This window comes from Oncorhynchus tshawytscha, linkage group LG28 (genome assembly GCF_018296145.1).
Source record: "Oncorhynchus tshawytscha isolate Ot180627B linkage group LG28, Otsh_v2.0, whole genome shotgun sequence".
Taxonomy (NCBI): domain Eukaryota; kingdom Metazoa; phylum Chordata; class Actinopteri; order Salmoniformes; family Salmonidae; genus Oncorhynchus; species Oncorhynchus tshawytscha.
The window spans coordinates 17,924,689-17,943,377 of record NC_056456.1 but is presented as its reverse complement, the minus strand read 5'-3'; the positions used below and the strand labels follow the sequence as shown (position 1 = coordinate 17,943,377).

At 44.6% G+C, this 18,689-nt stretch overlaps 1 protein-coding gene across 1 annotated transcript in view; it reads right to left on the bottom strand.

Moving 5' to 3' along the window:
- The window catches only part of LOC112226849 (cadherin-2), an 82,325-nt gene extending 68,504 nt beyond the window's left edge, over window positions 1–13,821 (bottom strand). The window contains exons 1-2 of the mRNA XM_024391450.2: window positions 13,533–13,821; window positions 11,140–11,251 (exon numbers count right to left, since the gene is read on the bottom strand). Of these exons, the coding sequence (XP_024247218.1) occupies window positions 11,140–11,251; window positions 13,533–13,589 (169 nt within the window). The 5' untranslated portion in view covers window positions 13,590–13,821. The remainder of the gene's footprint in view (window positions 1–11,139; window positions 11,252–13,532) is intronic.
- Between the last annotated feature and the right edge of the window lie 4,868 nt (window positions 13,822–18,689).

The following is an 18,689-nucleotide window of genomic DNA, read 5'->3' as shown; positions in this document are numbered from 1 at the left end:
TTGCTTTCTAGTGGGATACAGTGGGAGGCTGGAGGTGGAATGTTTACCTGGAAAGCAATGCACCTGGAATGTAATGCTAGTAAGTTAGTGAGTGAGTTAACACAGACAATGTCTGGCGCCCTGTAAAACACATTTCCTAGGCCTATCTAACTTGATATATCTACTTATAGCTTGAATAACAAATAATACATGTGTTCGTTGAAATAACATGTTGGTTCATGTTGATTGATCAGTTTGCGAGAAGCAAACACAGCACATGTTGCTAAGGTGGCTGGTTGAGTGGTCAGCACAAAAACTGCTCAGGCGTTGTGTGCATAGTTGAAAAAGAATCAAATCTCAAATCTATTTATTGAGCCTTTCTCAAATACACCTCAATGGTTCATTTAATGTACAGGGCTCAAATCATATACTGCACTGCAGCCCAGGACCAACACACAGTATACAGGCTACATGGTGCAAGGAGCAACCATCCCAGGCCTATGAGCTCCCAGTAGTGTACATCCACCCCCTTCCAGCCCATATCTTGCTGAGCCCACACTATTACAGCAAATAATGTGGTGGCACACTGCATGCTTTTTAACGCCTCGGTAAATATCGACACAGGGTGAAATAACACAGGCTAACGGGGGAGGGGAGAAGGGCGTGTTCCTCTCTAGGTTTCTTCCTAGCCATCGTGCTTCGACATCCTGGCTGAAAGTGGAGGAGAGATTGACTTCATCACTACTTTTACTTATGAGAGGTATTGACATGTCGAATGCACCGAGCTGTCTGTCTAAACTACTGGCACACAGCTCGGACACCCATGCATACCCCACAAGAGGTCTCTTCACAGTCCCCAAGTCCAGAACAGACTATTGGAGGCTCACAGTACTACATAGAGCCATGACTACATGGTACTCTATTCCACATCAAGTAACTGACGCAAGTATCAAATTAGATTTAAAAAAACAGATTAAAAAACACCTTATGGAACAGCAGGGACTGTGAAGCAACACAAACATTGGCACAGACACATGCATATACACACACACACAGGATAATATGCATACACATGGATGTAGTACTGTAGATAGGTGGTAGTGGTGTAGTAGGGGCCTGAGGGCACACAGTGTGTTGTGAAATCGGTGAGTGTAATGCATGTTTTTTTAAATTGTATCAACTGCCTTAATTTTGCTGGACCCCATGACCATAATAAATACAAATACATCTGCATTGCTTGCTGTTTGGGGTTTTAGGCTGAGTTTCTGTGTAGCACTTTGTGACATCTGCTGATGTAAAAAGGGTTTTATAAATACATTTGATTGATTGATTGACTGAATGGTGTAGCTCTGTGATGCAGCATCCCCTACACGCCCGCCTCAGACGGTAACTAGAATTTACCGCAGGTCAATCATAACTTCCGCAGCTCGACGGCGGGCGGCGTCAACGCGGCCCGGTAACGGTATATCACTTTGAGCGGGACAGTAATACAGGCAGACACATCCGCTCATCTGATGAGGTAAACAGTTTTGGTGGGAGACGGCAGGCGAAGGGAAACAAAGAGGAACTGTCGCCTCAGTGTTCCCAATCACCAGATGCCCAAGATTAAACTGATATAAATCAACGTAATTCGTTGCCACATATCAATACCCGTCCCTTCGGAGGTGACCTGGCTTGATATGATAAGTGAGTAGTGGATATCGTTACTCATTTCCTGCCTCATCCTCTGCTTCTCTCTTTCTCCTTCCCTCCAGCGCACTTCAGACAGACACAGAGGCCTCTTCAGCTGAAACAGAGAGACCTCTGGGAAATATAAAAAAACACCAACCTCCACAAAACAACACCGGGCCAGGCCATTCGTCAAAAACATTACCAGCACAACTTTAACAGTGCTTTATGTGCCCAGCTAAAGACTAACACCCATGAGGTTGTCAAGGTCGCCATAAGGAACGAAACCTGGGGTTGGTTTTGACGCTGTATAATGCTAAACAGAACGCTTCAGTAGAATCAGTGCATTACTCAATTAAAGCACATCAATCATCCTATGGAGGATATGGGGGCTCATCCATCACACCTCTGCTTAGTGCTTAGAAGGGGATGGGGAGGGAGTGATAGAGTAGTAGAAGGAGGGATGATAGATGGAGGGGAAAGGGATGAGTGGGAGAAGAGAAGAGAATGCGTCAGGGAGCGATGTCACAGGACAGGACCTGGCAAATTATCAAAGAGTAGCGTCCAAAGAAGCGCCGGTACGTTGAAACAGAAGCCCTGTCCGGAACACAATAGTTGGTGACGCATGCGACAGGCGGTGGGGGAGGGAGAAGAGGAGGGAGGGAGGCTGCCTGTCGTCTCGATCTCTTCCCAGGCAGGATATTGGCCTTTGTGGAACATGGTTATAGTATCTGGGTCAATTTATGTCTCCCTGCCTCAAATGTCCCCTTTTGTTGTCAGTGAAATAATGGTGTGTCAATTCCTGTTGCCTCTCTAGCTGAGCATGGGGCTTAAAACCTTGGGCTGAGCTTAACATTTGACAAGAACAAAAGAAAAATGCTTTAAATACACACACTGTTTCAATAGAAAAAGAGCTGCTCGCAGTTCAGTCAAGTTGTCTCATAAATGTATATATCATTCATAATATCATTTAACTCTATGACCCTAAAGACGAGATGGTTCTGGGCATTTCTCACTGCTATTTTTTATTGCCTTTCGAACGCTTCTTGTTCGAAGGATAAGTGATTGTAAGCATTTCACTGTCAGTCTACACCTGTTGTTAACAAAGCATGTGACAAATACATTTGATTTGATATAGGTAGTGTCAGAGGTTCAGATACTTGTGCTGTCAAGGCCACACCCTAGTGCCAACAAAACGGTAGTTACGGATTTACATGTATCTAAAGCAAACAAAAGTTCACTGGGGGGGGGAGGCAGTTTGCTCCTGTGGTACGAGGGATATTTGTTATTTTCCTCCTTTATGCTTAAGTGATGCCTGAATGGTGGGATGTGGTGGAAAAGGTGATGGCTAGCCTCCACCCACTCAGCTATTTAGCCGCATAATGAGAGAAACAAGCACACAACACCGAGAGAGGGAATGGACGAATGGGAGGAGGGTACAATAAAAAGGTTTCTTTGAATACTGCTCGATCGACTGCTGGGCCAACACTGTGAACAGGGCTCTCTTTGTGAAGCTGGAATCTAGCAGGAGAGATATGGAGTTGTTCGCTGTGCTGCTGCCCAAACTAAAGAGGCCTGCCTCCTGAAGAAAGAAAAAAAAAACGAGTGAAAACCACAAGATCCTTAAGTAAAGTAAACAGTTCCCTCCACTGTGTTGACCTGTTGTCTGCCAAGCGAAAGACTGGGTCTGGAGTTTTACTAGTTAAAAATAACACTAGCCTACATATAGGGAAGCATATTATGTGGAAAGCGAGGCCAATACAGCTAATTATACCCCAACCTCGTTACATGGAATGGTCATGTTCTGCACTTTCCAGATGTCTTTCATGTTAAATAAAACACACACATCCGAATTCGTGGTCGCCCAGATTCAGAAAGGAACCATCCCCCAGTCTCACCTCACCTCATGACAGAGTGCTTACAGGAAAGGATTGTTTTAGAAAAATAAATGCATCTTTGCCTTCTGACAGTCGTTTAGATTGAAGAACACACATCAATTTCAGAAACCCAAGCCAGAGTGGTTCAAGGCTGGAGGGGCCCTGGTGTGATTCAGAAGCAAATAACAAATAAAAGGACATAACCTTCACATGACTGAGGACGGATCCGTGCACCAATTGTTTGAAACCTTTGTTTCCATATCCAATCCCCATGGTAACCCAGTCAACACAATTATTATTTGAAAAATGTGGTTAGAAACAACACTTAAAAGAACCCCATCTAGGTGGATGACGTTAACCCTTACAGAAAGCATATTGGATGCTCCTGAATGTAAGTTGAGATATTTGAATGATAGGTGGGTCATGTGACTGACGACAAGTCAAGGCCCTTAGCAACAGCTGTGGTTTCCGGGAACTCTCCTGACTGGTGGAGAGGGAGAGGAGCCCCACCGGCTCTCAGGGCCTTCTGGGTTGAAAAGGCTAATTATATGCCAAGGACAAACACCCACACACACACACACACTCACTGTGACACACACACATGCACACACCGGCGCAATGGAGAGGCACCTTAACTGCTGCCCTGTGTCAGTGTTACACACTCTAACAAGAGGCAGAGTGTTACACACTCTAACAAGAGGGCAGGGCTAGCCGCTGATATGAACGATATGAACAGGAGCGCTGAGACGTGAGCCAGACTAAAGAGTTAACCCCAATGTCAACCCTCCACCAACCACTCTCCACACAAAAAAATCCCTTTATCTGCATTCAGGCTTTTCACAAGTCCCTGTCTGCCCCCAAAACGTGCGGAGATGCTGAGCAGACTAGCTGTTAGATAAGGAGCCACTGGAGAGAAAAAAGGTCAGCCATAAATAAAAGATGCCCTCTCCAGTCATACCACCAAGCATCATAGCCCTAAATGGCACAGCCAGCCTCCCCTACCTCTGAGCAAATTAGCCGCAGATGGGTGCACTTGCTTTAATACATTAACAACATTACCGTTTCATGGTTATGATATGGCCTTTGGAGGGCCATGGACCCGGGATCACGTGAAAAGGTTCAGTATATAGTGTCCTCAGCCCCCGCCTCTCACTGCTGGATTAACACAACACTAACACAACTTCCATGTTATATCGTAGGCAAAATTGCATCAGAGGTCAGGGGTATTGAAGCCATATACCACTGAGATCCAATCAGCCGACATGATATGTGGCAGTTATCTAGGCCATGGGGGCGTGGCACGGGGAAAAACCAACACCGACAGGCGGACAATGAAAATGCATGGGGTCTCATAACAATAAAGAGAAAAGCAGATTCCTCCAAAAAACCCAGCAGGCAGACAGGCAGCAATGCTTTAGCTGGGAATTGGAGCACAGCCTTCATTACAACATATTGATCAAGCCAAACAAAGACCCTGGATCTATTGATCCGCTTGGTGGGGGGAAAAGAGGAAGAGGGGGGAATGAGAAAGAGAGCAATGGACTGGTGCTGCAAACAGGATCACCCTGAAAGAAGGAAGTGCTGTTTCGACTTAAAACAAGGGAAGCGGGGGATTGGGATTTAGAGCCCCCATCAAATGAGATGGGGAGAGAGGTCCGGTCGTGGGGTTGCAGTTGATGTCCAACTATTAAAAAAAATAAAAAACAAGAGTTAAGAGGAACTTGTGTAACACTCAGCGATCATCGTAACGAGAAAACAAAAGTAAGGGCTTGGCTGAGCTGTTGGATGCCTCCTGCTGATTCCCTCTTCCTCTCCTCTTCTCATCTGACTGATGAATGGAAGGATGATGGCTCTTCTGTAGTTATGGATCTCATCTCACCAGGGGATTAGAATATTAAAGAAGCCTTGTTTGACTATTGAATAATTCAGGATTGGCACAGACATCAGTGCTTCAGACAGTGGTCTACTACACCACCTCAACTGCAGCAAGGCGGCCCGAGGGGAGATTTCATTGCACTACGCTGTTACACACATTCTCTTATCTACGGCCATGATGTGCTGTGCGATGACACTGACTCCGGCTAACCTTCAGACACACATTATTCACGAAAGGAATGTGTATCTTTGCTATAATGTTTCATAAGAGAATCATGTTCCGTCAGTGTTTCCACAGCAGCCCCTCATAACTAATACAGATGCCTTTGATTAGGCTGCGAATGTCACGCTAATTCATTACCATTTATCATGTACGGTGGAAACATCCGCAGAGATCCACCCAACCGAATGGTGCTCCGTCGGAACGCTCCTCCTCCCCGCCTCTCCTTTTCCCGGTGATAGATGTTCATTTAGACAGGTCAGGACAACATGCACTGAGAGGTGTCGTGTACATGGGGCCGCCACTGTGAGGGTCATGACCTCCATTCACCGGTCTCTCCTTTCAGTGTGAGATCGCTAGAATACCATGCCACCACCCCCCTCCACACACACACACGCATCCCCACCTCCTCCCTCCTGGGGTCTTAAGAGGTTGAGTTGGTTGCTGAGCACCGGCCCCAATTTACAGGACGGGATCGACCAGGGTCACGTCTGATCAAACACACGGCCTCTCTAACACTTCTGAGAGCTGCCCCAAATGTACCCTATACCAGGGGCCATCACCTTGAAAGAGTGCAGAGAACCAGAACAACAACACCACGCAAACGCAATCTCCACCCTTAAAAAACGCCAAAAGCCACAAAAGAAGGTTTATCATTTATTTTTCTGAATGTTTTCTTTCCGTCAAACGGGACTGGTTCTTTGTTGGTTTAAGATGTTTGTCTTAATCAAACAGACCAGGGAAAGGTAATTATACTAAAAGACAAAGTAATGAAAAGTGATGTTATTTCTTCTGCCCATGAGGTCTTTCCATCCAGTTTACATTTCATTAGACAGAAAGAGAGTTGAGGTTGTAAATCCAAAGTGAGTCTCTCTCTCTCTCTCTCTCTCTCTCTCTTTCTCTCTCTCTCTGCTAGTGTTGGTACTGCTTGTGCAAACCACATCATGAAATCGGTCAACTGTGTCTCCCCAGGCCGGCTTGGGGTTTGAACCCCCAGTCAGTGGAGCCATGTACAGACGGCTCAGTGGACACGGTCGACGAACTGCCGTTAAAAGCACTTGAACAGAAGTTGAAGTAGGAGACTATAAGCATTTTCATCGGCCCAGAACACTTAATTGGGAAAAAAAATCTGAAACTAAATGGCTTGGGGGGAGGTGTAAAAATGTACTAATTTGAAAATAGTGTAACATAGGTGATGGGGTTGGGGAGGCAGGGTGACTGCAAGCGAGAGGAGAGTGTTTCAAGTTCAATTAGTCTTTTGGGCTTTTTCATTAACCCAGTTTTGGAGAGGAAAGCCTCTGCTGAATAATGCTGCTGTGAGTGACTCACTTTACATTCCTGCTTAAAAAGCCTCCCATGACATAGACTGACCAGCTGAATCCAGGTGAAAGCTATGATCCCTTATTGATGTCACTTGCTTGATCCACTTCAATCAGTGTAGATGAAGGGGAGGAGACAGGTCAAAGCCTTAAGACAATTGAAATATGGGTGTTGTATGTGTGCCATTCAGAGGGTGAATGGGCAAAACAAAAGATTGAAGTGGCTTTGAACGGGTTGTGGTAGTAGGTGCCAGACACACTGGTTTGAGTCAAGAACTGCAACGCTGCTGGGTTTTTCACATGGGCCAGCAACCCTGTGGAACGTTTGACACCTTGTAGAGTCCATTCCCCCCAACATATTGAGGCTGTTCTGAGGGCAAAATGGGTTGCAATGCAATATTTGGAAGGTGTTCCTAATGTTTTGTACACTCAGTGTACAAGTCTGCTCTCTATAGCCAGTATTCCATTATCCAGCAGCTCCCAGACCCAGGCCATACTACCGTCGCCAGCCATAATGGCCATTTTACCTGCTGATTTCAAAAGTTAAGTAATTTCCATCGAACAGGAAACGAACCTGACATGAATGTTAAAACGTCCTTTCTATGGGAACACTCCCTGCTGGTGACACCGTGTTAGCTTAGCTGTGGTGGTGACTAGTGATGAGTACAGTGAGGGGAATTGATGTATAGGCCATGTTTGTTCTTTTCTCTCCACTGAGTGACTAAGTATCAGTCATAAACAAATAGCTCCCTGCTTTAGGCAAGGTCATGAGAGGCCCCTTGGGGCCGACAGTGGGAAACTTCCTAAGCCTGGCGCAGCTTTACGTTCACAAACAAAAAGCTCAAATCCACATCATCGGATAGAGAGGAGAGAGGAGACCTCAGATAAATAATTGTCCACCCTCGCTTTCCCCTCTGCTGCTCTGCTAACCAATGTTGTCCAGATACACCTGAACGATTCTATTGAAAACTGATGGAGCGTTCGCTTGGTGCCAACCAATAGTTAATCTCTGATCTGCATCACCTAACAAATCATTACGTCTTCACAATTCAACAATCACCTGGTGTATTGTGGAGGAATTGCCATTGTAGAGAATACCCAAGCAGAACTGAATGTGTTTTGGGCCGGGAAACTTTTTACTTTGTTATTTATTCCGTAACATTTGCATGTGAATGCTGCTGTTCGCTATGATCTTCTCATGGTGTGTATTCTGGTAATCAATTACTCGAATAGAATCACCTTCAGAGACAGCGAGTTGGAATGAAACGTCTTCACAACCTATCCCTTCTCCTACGGTCTCCACTCTCCACGGGGTCAACTGCAGCAAGAACAACGTGATCGTATTACTGTTACCTAATACTGTATACTGATAGGTTTACAGTCATATTCACAACTATTCCTCTTGGCAAACTTGGAGGAAATAAACTGTCCCGGCTCGAGAAAGAGCTTAGTATATCTACGCTCCCTAATAGCTTTTCTAAATGAGGACAGGTCCATGCATATTACAATGAGGCTGCTAGATTATTTCTGACATAACAAGGAAGGATTTTCTATTACAATGAGCATTAACACTGAGGTATGGTTGAGGAGAATGACTGCTACAAGATTCACTGTCTCCATTCATTCATTATTTAGGGCCTAAGGGTGCAATTAAGAAACGTAATGAAATGCACAGGAGGCAGGCATTCTCACAGAAAGACCAAAATAGAAAGGTGTCATGGCATTAGGCTCCACACCACACCTCATGTGGCTAGGTGCTTCTTGAAAATCCTCTGTTTCCCAGCTTCCTGGTAAAAACAATATTCACAAGCAGCATGGTGAAAGTGGAGTTAGAAAACATGAGGGGGGCTTAACACTCCCTCCACACCATGGAAGCTTTGTCTTTCAAAACATGCCACAGGAGACTTTCATTAGCGACTGGCGCATTCATTAGCATCATCCCACACCACTGAGCTACTGAGCCCCATGCAGCCCCAGCTCCAGGCCAGCACATTACAATGACACAGAAGTGCTGTGTCTCTCTCCCTGTCAGGGAATCTCTCTCTCTCCATAGAGGTTGGAGGGCTGGGGGGAGGGCTAAGATAGAGGAGAGAGGAGGAGGTGAGGGAGGGTAAATAGAGAGGAGAGGAGAGAAGAAGGTGAGGGAAGGGATGAAGGGTGGCTGACAAATGGGAACCCGATTACCTCTGGTCACGGCCCATCCACAAACCAACTGAGAGGCAAAACTATCACTTGGAGGATCAAACTGGAGGTTGGGCTGTGTAAAAGCTATTTCTTTCTTTTCCATCCACCCCTCTTTTACTCGCTCTCTCTTTCTCTGTCTCTTTCTCCCTTCCCCTTCTCCCTTCTTTTCCCTCTCTCTCTTCTCCCTCATTCCTACTCGCCCCCCTCCATCTTTCTGACTCACAACCTCGGCTGACTGTGACTTCTAGGCACACACTGTGAAATCCAACGCCACTGGAGCTGTTTTCTGGTTCAGATGACCTCAAGGCCCCAAGCCCTTGGATAGCACATTGGTGGTATATTCCTGTTTTATCGTCTGTCTCAGCACTGGTCAGAGGTGCTATTGGTGGCTGTCACTATAGCAATTGTGTTTGTTTGTGTGGCAGCATTTTCACTTTGGGACTGATTCCTCGCAAATAATACATTGGTCATATTTTCTATTATACATTGTAATTACAGTTTCCATTGCATTATAATGATTGAAAAAAAATAAACATGACAAACCATTCCCTTGTTTTCTGTGATTTTCTGAATGATATGTTTTCGAAGTTATATGAAACAGACACAAATGAAACCGATAAAAGGCTGGTTGGATCGAGCAAGTCATGATGCTATTCCAATGTTTGGATTTCCAACAGAACAGTTGACGTACAAAATGCAACACTGATACTTAAAGCTGTGTCACAAGGAAATGACAGCCATGGAGTGGGGTTGGGACTATAAAACAGCATGGCCACTGACCACTTATTTCCTTGAATATATGTTTCTACCAAGTCCTTGCAAGATTTGTGCATTTTCTTGAAGCTCTGTTTAAATAATAACCACATACTTATTTACTCGCATAATAATTATTGCCTAAAGCAGCAAATAGCACACATGATATAAAAGCTTGGATCATTTGATCCGCATGCCACTTGGGTTAGCATATGTGTAATAGGAAATGGGAGAAAATACAGAAACATAGAAACAAGACATAGAAGGTGTGAGGCACAAGCAACAGGTCTATTACATGACTGTGCTATGCAAAGTGCATCCAATGTTTTCACTTTTAGAATTACAACTGCCACGGTTCCATTTCAAGACGAAGAAAGAAGTTAGATTTTTCATTTCCTATTCAGAATGAGACTTTCTGTGACTTATGCAAGCATATAGTGGTTAGAGTGTTGGACTAGTAAACGAAAGGTTGCGAGATCGAATCCCCGAGACGACAAGGTAGAAATCTGTCGTTCTGCCCCTTAACAAGGCAGTTAACCCGCTTTTCCTAGGCCGTCATTGTAAATAAGAATTTGTTCTTAACTGGCTTGCCTAGTTAAATAAAAGTAAAATGTAAATAAATAAATATGCATTTTTCATAAAGGCGACTGTATAAAGTAATCTAATTTCCAAACGGTTTAACATGTTTCTAATTCTTTCAATTGCCTTTAAAAACTATTTTTAAATGCAAATAAAGTGGAGTCACATCACAGGAACAGATTGCCCCAGTGATAATGCATTGGAATTTCAGCAACACTGCGGTAATATTATTTTTTTGTTGTTGCATTGTGCTCTGTTCTTCAAAAAAGGCCTGTGTAAGCAAATGACTAGAAGCAGGGCTAAATTGATTCAGACTGAGATTTCATTGGCTTTACAAGCCAAACAACATGGGGTTCTGGGCCCACATAACAGCAACGCTAATTGTTGAAATACGTTTAATGCTTGTTGTCACCCTCCCACCGCACTCAGCATCATACACGTGTTGAGCGAAACAACAGTAAATCAAATCAAATTGTATTTGTCACGTACACATGGTTAGCATATGTTATTCCGAGTGTAGCGAAAGGCTTGTGCTTCTAGTTCCGACAGTGCAGCAGTATCTATATATAGACATGGGCAGGCGCAGACACACGCACATAAAAACACTGAAGCACATGTGAACAAACATACTATAAACAGCCAGCGAAGAGCGACATAGAAAGAATCTACCCAATTCAGCGCTTACCATTGAAAAGGGGCTGTCCCTTCTCTGCACTCTCTGGCACCACGGCGACATACACATCTTCAGAGAACCCCGGCCGGCACAGAGGAAGGGTGCCTCTGCTCTCAGTTGCGATCTGCAGGGATAGGACCGGGGGGTGGGAGGGGAGAGAATGAGTCAAGAGTCACAATCCCCCCCCCCCTCCTCCAAAATGCACTTCTCTGACTACCCCCCGAAAAGTCTTGGTCACGTTCTGAACCCTCCACCACAATTCTACAAAGCATCTGTTGTTTTTATAGCGGGGACTGCAATTAGGATAATGAGGCCAAAAGGGTTAAGCATTAGCCAAGGAGCATGGCTAGGTAGGAACAGGCCCCATTTGTCTCTGTGAGGAGAGAGAGGGAGGCCCAAGCCCAGGAAATGGTTGAACGCTGGTTGGCCCCCTTATAATACTCTGGTCTGGTTTAACAAGATGCTTTAAAATTCAGGAACGGTGAAACTAGGCTACAACTCCTAACACTCCTACTAAACAGTAGGGGCGAACGTCTCTGTGTGTGAATTCCTGTGTCTACTCAAACACTACATCATCATCATCTGTTCCTTTTTCTCCTCCCCCTGCCTCGCTCTATCTCAGATTTAAAAACAGTCATGTTGTTTCGGATACATTATATTTCTGCCATTGTTAGAAAAATAAAGGATCACCTGCCAAATGATTTATCTCCACCTTCTTTCCGAAAAGAAACAAACATTCATTGACACAAATTCAATTGAAGACAACATGGATTTTTAGATAGATATAGAGTTTGACACTTATCTCATCAAGTGTGAGTGGGTCTAGTCTATAACAAAATAACACAATGTATTAATACCACATCACGGAAATCACATTTATAAAACATTTCAAATAAACATCGCCAAAAAAAGAATAAGTAGGCCTAAGCCATTCAGAGTTGAGTCTAAATAGATTCCCTGATTGTGTTCAAGCATGTTCAAATCTGATCATACATATTGGGTGGGCACCAGTCGACCCCATCTTTCCAAATACACTTAATCCTATTTCTTTAGAAAGACCGGACCTGAAAATAATGTGAAAGGAGAAGAGTTCAGCAGAAAAAAAAGCATTGTGTGTATCAGTGACACTTGCTATTAATCAGCGGAATTTGACTGGAATATGCTGGGGCAGGAGGGGGAGGTGTAGGGCTGCCTTTCTCTCACTACATTATCAGGCAGAGCACACCAGGATGCATATAACAGCATTGTTCACACACTAGTTCTTCTAAAATGATATCTCGTTTTGGGGAAAACATAAATAGGCCTATATATATTATTAGACTGTTTCTCATATTAGAGCTGAATCATTTTACTATTTTGACCATTAAAAGAAAAAGTTCCTTAATTATAATGTTATAACTCAAATAAGTAAGTTAGGACTAAATTAGTAATTAAAACAAATAATTGCGAAGAAACCTTAATATGCAGAATTAGCTATAAAATATGATAAATAGCATAGAAACCTGGAATAGGCTACGCTGATACTTTAAATTCTGCCTAGGCACAATAAGCAGCTGACTTGAAGGCGATTTGTTGGTCGGAAATCAAACATTAACTCAGCATTGTTCCAGGCAGAGTTTGTGGATTCCACTAACCTAGTGAAACTCTAGATACGATAAGTGCACCGGTGTGTGTAGCTGTTGTTTGCACCGATAGCCTATTTACAAGACGGAATGGGCCATTGCCTCGAGCCTCATTCCGTGTCCGTTAGGAATAAATAATGGTAGGTTTTTGTAACCCCGCGGTCCGGTGAAATGATTCAAGTAGTTGGCAGACGTTAACTTTGTAACCATATAATGTTTTCTCGTGAAAAGGTTACATGTATCCAACAAACATGCATGTATAGGCTATCATCATCTAAGCAAGTTTTTTTTTAAAATACTTAAGAAGAAACAATGTATTGCTTGATCACCATATGGACGGAATACCCTAATAGATAATACTATGTTTAATATATTATGTGGGTTAGATTTATTTGAATTAATTTACTCTTGATACATTGAAGCCAACACAAAATCATATTTTGAAGAAGGGTAGCTTTTTAAATGGCAAATCCCATCGTTGAAATAGACCCTAGCGGTGTCGGCTACAATAACCCAGGGTTGATCTTCATGCAATATCAATCTACTACATATTGCCATTATTTGTTGACGCGTCACATATGCAAGTTCCCAATACTGCATTATATCTAGCAACCATTCAAAACATGCCCATGTAGCCTTTTTTTCATAGTGGAGAGGCGAGCCATAATGGACAAGCGGGCACGTTACCCGACAGATCACAGCAGAAGCATCGTCACTGAAACAAGCACTAGTCCTAGAACTGTCCTGTTCCAACTCAACAAAACCGTTCAGCAGACACATTACCTGCAAAGCGGCCAAGAGCGTGAGGAGAAGCAGTCCTCTGCCCTCGTAAAAGTACATGGGTATGCCGGTTGTAATGTATTTCCCCTTGCAATCCGTGATAAATATCCGTAGGCTATGTCTGCTGCAGTATGGATGTAGTGGTGAAATCAAACGTTCCCTGCTTACAACAAAGGTGGCAGCGGCAGCAGCATGTAGCCTAGCAGCCTCCCCTATCCACTCCGTGCTCCGATCTGAGATCACCGCCTGGTACTGAGGCTGCTACTCCCTCCCATGCATGCAGTCCCTCCAACAGAACAGGAAAGACGCTGTCGCTGTGCCAGGACAGGGTCTCTCATTGTCTCTCCCTACTGGTCAATTCGCCAATTTCACTAAACACATTTTGGCTCCTCGAGACTCGCTCCTTCCACTCGATACTCCTCCTTTCTAAAAAATAAAAATGGAATATCTGCGATTGCTTTTCTTTTAATACTTCTAATGAATGATATGTACCCATTGATTCATGAAGAATAGAACTTTTAAATACCTCACGAGCTTGGTTTAACTCTTGTACCCCATTATAACCCCCCCCAAAAGCTTGGTTTACTCCATTGTATGTAAACAATGTTACTGTAAACAAACACTATATCGACTCAAAAGATGGTTAAAAATATAATTTTGATATCATTGATGGTCAGCTTGTATCCATGTCTATTAGTTTGATTCTGGTTAAATTTCTCAAGCCCCATTCCTGTGCTTTTTACCTGTTGTTTCAACTGCTGATTGGCCCTTTAAAGGTCCGGCACCATCATTCTATCTCCCAAGCAAAATATTTTAAGATGGCACTGACAGACACAGTCACCCTGTTTCCAGCCCTTAGCCAATTTGCAACTTTCTAGTATTATTACCAACAGCCAAAAATAACTATAGGACATTAGAATGGCAGTCACTTACCAGACATTCAAGCAGAAATTCTACTTCCCTTATCTGGATCCTTTGTTTGAACTTCCCTAAGGGAGCTCTATTCATCCCAGTGGCTGCACCAACACGCCAATGCTGGAGAAGAGGAAGAATAAGTGGGGCCCTAGTCAGACTCAGGCGTGCATACCATCCACCACTTCTGAGTATATTGCTCACTAACGTTCAGTCCCTGGACAATAAAGTAGACAAGCTCAGGGTGAGGATCTCCTTCCAGAGAGACATCGGGGATACTCTGTTTTACAGAATCGTGGATCTCTCCGGATATATTGTCCCCGTCAATTGAGCCCGCGGGGTTCTCCATCCATCGAGGAGACAAGAAGAACTTTCTGGGGTAAAAAAGCAGAGGGGTTTGTTTCATGACTAACAACTCATGGTGTGATTGTGGTAACGTACAGGAACTCAAGTCCTTTGTTCTCCCAATCTGGAGTACCTCACTGACCGCAGTTATCTTCACTGCCGTGTATATTCCCCTACAAGACGAACCCCAGATGGCTCTCAAGGAACTACAATGAACTATGTGCAAATTGGAAACCGCATATCCTGGGGCCGCATTTATTGTAGATGGTGTGAGCGGACCAAGTAATTGGGCGTCATTCTAAAGCGGAAAGGTGGAATAAACGAGTCAGGAGTAGGTTTTCTTGCTTGAACACAGTTCTCTATTGAGGGCATTTGGTCAACACAAACACTCCAACATAATCAATGAAAATCTCCCAAGGACAAAACATACATCTTCTTCTCCAGATCAAACAGGAACACAATATGATTATCTTTAAACTAAAACAAATGTCTCGGGATTGTCACCGTCTTAGTGGTTCTTCATGGATAGCTCCTCTGTCTCGGTGGCCATCTTCCAGAGATAGTTTTTCCCCCTTGTCTGCTGGTTCCCTACTCTCTCTTATAGGGGAAGGAGAATATGTCATTAGTACCGTCAGCTGTGCTTAATTGCTTCTGGTTACCTTGTCTCCCATGCCTTGTTGGGCTACTATCCGTGAGCCCAGCCTGACCTCTGGTGGTCCTTCCACATACCTTCCCCCTCAGGACCGAACCAGAGCGTCGGGTGCCAGTCTTGGTCGTGTCGGGGTAGTGCGTCTGCCATCCCGTTCCTCGATCTGGCCCTGTGGATGACATGGAAAGAGAACGGTTGTAAAGACAAAAACCATCTGGCTATTCTGTTGTTATTGTTTCTCTTACAAGCCATCCACGTGAGGGGCGCATGGTCAGTAACTAATGCAAACCTCTGACCCAGTAGGTAGTACCGGAGATAATCAAGGGCCCACTTAATAGCTAAGGCCTCTTTCTCTACGGTAGCATATCTCTGTTCCCGATCGCTGAGCTTCCTACTTATGAAGAAAATCAGCTTCTCTGCTTCGTCTTTACCCTGAGCTACTACGGCCCCGAGCCCCGTATCCGAGGCGTTGACCTGCACAATGAACTCTTGTGAGAAGTCCGGAGCCTGTAGGACGGGATCAGAACACAGGCCATCTTTTAGCAATTGAAAGGCCTCTTCCGTCTCGTCTTTCCACTCTACCTGGTTTGGCAAGTTTTTCTTGATGAGGTTTGTGAGGGTGTTGGCAATGGTTGCATATCCCGGGATAAAACGGCGATAATATCCCGTTATCCCTAAGAAGGACCGAACATCCCGCTTGGTCCGGGGTCGAGGCCAGTCCCTAATTGCCCTGGTCTTCTCTTTCTGTTGGCATATTTTCCCATTCCCCACGGTGTACCCCAGGTGTTCCGCATCGGACAGGCCCAGGCAGCATTTATTTGGATTGGCCGTCAACCCTGTGGCTTCCAAACTCATGAGCACCGCCCGTAATCGTAGGAGGTGACTATCCCAGTCCTCGCTGTGGATGACCACATCGTCTATGTACGCCACTGCATACTCTTGATGGGGCCGTAGAATGGCATCCATGAGGCGTTGGAAAGTTGCAGCGGCACCATGCAGTCCGAAGGGCATCCTCACGTACTGGAAAAGCCCCTCTGGGGTGCCGAAGGCAGTCTTTGGGCGATCCTCTGGAGCCACCGACACTTGCCAATATCCCTTCATCAAATCCAGGGTGGTGCTGAACTTGTCTTTTCCTAAGCGTGGGCATGGGATACGCATCGAATGTAGAGATGGCATTCACGCCTCTAAAGTCGTTGCAGAGTCTCATACTACCATCGGATTTGGGGACCAGGACTATGGGACTGGACCACGCACTCGTCGATGGCTCGATCACACCCATCCTCAACATCTCCCTTACCTCATTCTTAGCGATGACTCGGCGAGCCTCAGGAATCCTGTAAGGGCGGATTTGCACCTTCTTGCCAGGTTCAGTGTGGATATGGTGGAACAGGACATCTGTTTGTCATGGGAATGGAGAGAATATTCGACCGAAGTTCATAATCAGCTTGTCTAGCTGTCTTGACTGCTCCGGCAGGAGAGTTTGGCCACGGGGGCACCTGTGGTAGAGCCTCCTCTTTTCCTTTGCCCTTCAGGGCCATCAAAGCCACTTCCTCCTCTCTTCCGTGGTACGTCTTCAACAGGTTTATGTGATAGAGTTGGACCTTCTTCCTCCTGTCAGGTTGCTTGATGAGGTAATTGACCGGTGAGACCCTTTTCATTACCTCGTAGGGCCCCCTCCACTGTGCCAGCAAGCAGTGTTCAGCCGTGGGCACGAGCACCATCCCTTTCTCTCCCACGGTGAACTCACAGGGGGTCGCGGACTTATCAAAGGCCCGGCCTTGGGTCCTTTGTGCCTTCTCCATATGTTCCTTTACTATGGGCCACACTGCAGACAGGCGGTCTCTAAAACCCCTAAAACCTTCACACACCTCTACAGATGCACCATTAAGAGCATCCTGTCAGGCTGTATCACCGCCGGGTACGGAAATTGCACAGTTCGCAACTGCAGGGCTCTCCAGAGGGTGGAGGGGTCATCTACATAATCGGGGGCACGTTGCCTGCCCTTCAGTACAGCTACAGCACCCGGTGTCACAGGAGGGCCAATAAGATCATCAAGTACCTCAGTCACCCGAGCCATGGCCTGCTCACCTTACTACCATCTAGAAGGAGGAGACAGTACAGGTGCATCAGAGCTGGGACCAAGAGACTGATAAACAGCTTCTATCTTCAGGCCATCAGACTGTTAAACAGTCACCACTAGCCAGTCTCTGCCCAGTACCCTGCGCTGAACCCTAGTCAATATTACTATCCGGCTACCTCCCAGTACTCTATGCCCTTAATCTTGCATTATTTTTTTATATTATGCAGAAATTATGATATTGATCTTTATCCAAATGAATGACACACCCACGTGTAATAATACTACAGTTTACCATGGAGTACTACAGTACTTACTATATAATTTATTTACAAATATATATATTTTTTTGTAATTTCTTAAGAAACTTTTTGTAGGTATGTTTTTTATTTATAACCTTTTTATGTTCTAGTTTTTTGGGGGGTGGGGGGGTAGATCAGCTTTAATATTACAGATAGATTGTGGTTTCCATGAATTTAATTGTCTGCATCATTTCCAGTCCCCCATATATATTAAAAATATGTATTTTCCTTTATTATTATCCCCTAACCCTACCACACCTCCCCTAATTGGAGTAAACGGATGGACAACAGCCCTTTAGGCTTCTAATTCAAGCTTATACATATCACAGTTGAAGTCGGAAGTTTACATACACCTTAGCCAAATACATTTAAACTCACAATTTCTCACAATTCCTGACCTTTAATCCTAGTAAAAATTCGCTGTTTTAAGTCAGTTAGGATCACCACTTTATTATCAGAATGCAAAATGTCAGAATAAGAGTAGAGAGAATGATTTATTTAAGCTTTTATTTCTTTCATCACATTCCCAGTGGGTCAGAAGTTTACATACACTCAATTAGTATTTGGTAGTGTTGCCTTTAAATAGTTTAACTTGGATCAAACTTTTCTGGAAGCCTTCCACAAGCTTCCCACAAGTTGAGTGAATTTTGACCCATTCCTCCTGACAGAACTGGTGTAACTGAGTCAGGTTTGTAGGCCTCCTTGCTCGCACACACTTTTTCAGTTCTGCCCACACATTTTCTATAGAATTGAGGTCAGGGCTTTGTGATGGCCACTCCAATAACGTGATTTTGTTGTCCTTAAGCCATTTTGGAAGTATGCTTGGGATCCTTGTCCATTTGGAAGACCCATTTGCGACCAAGTATTAACTTCCT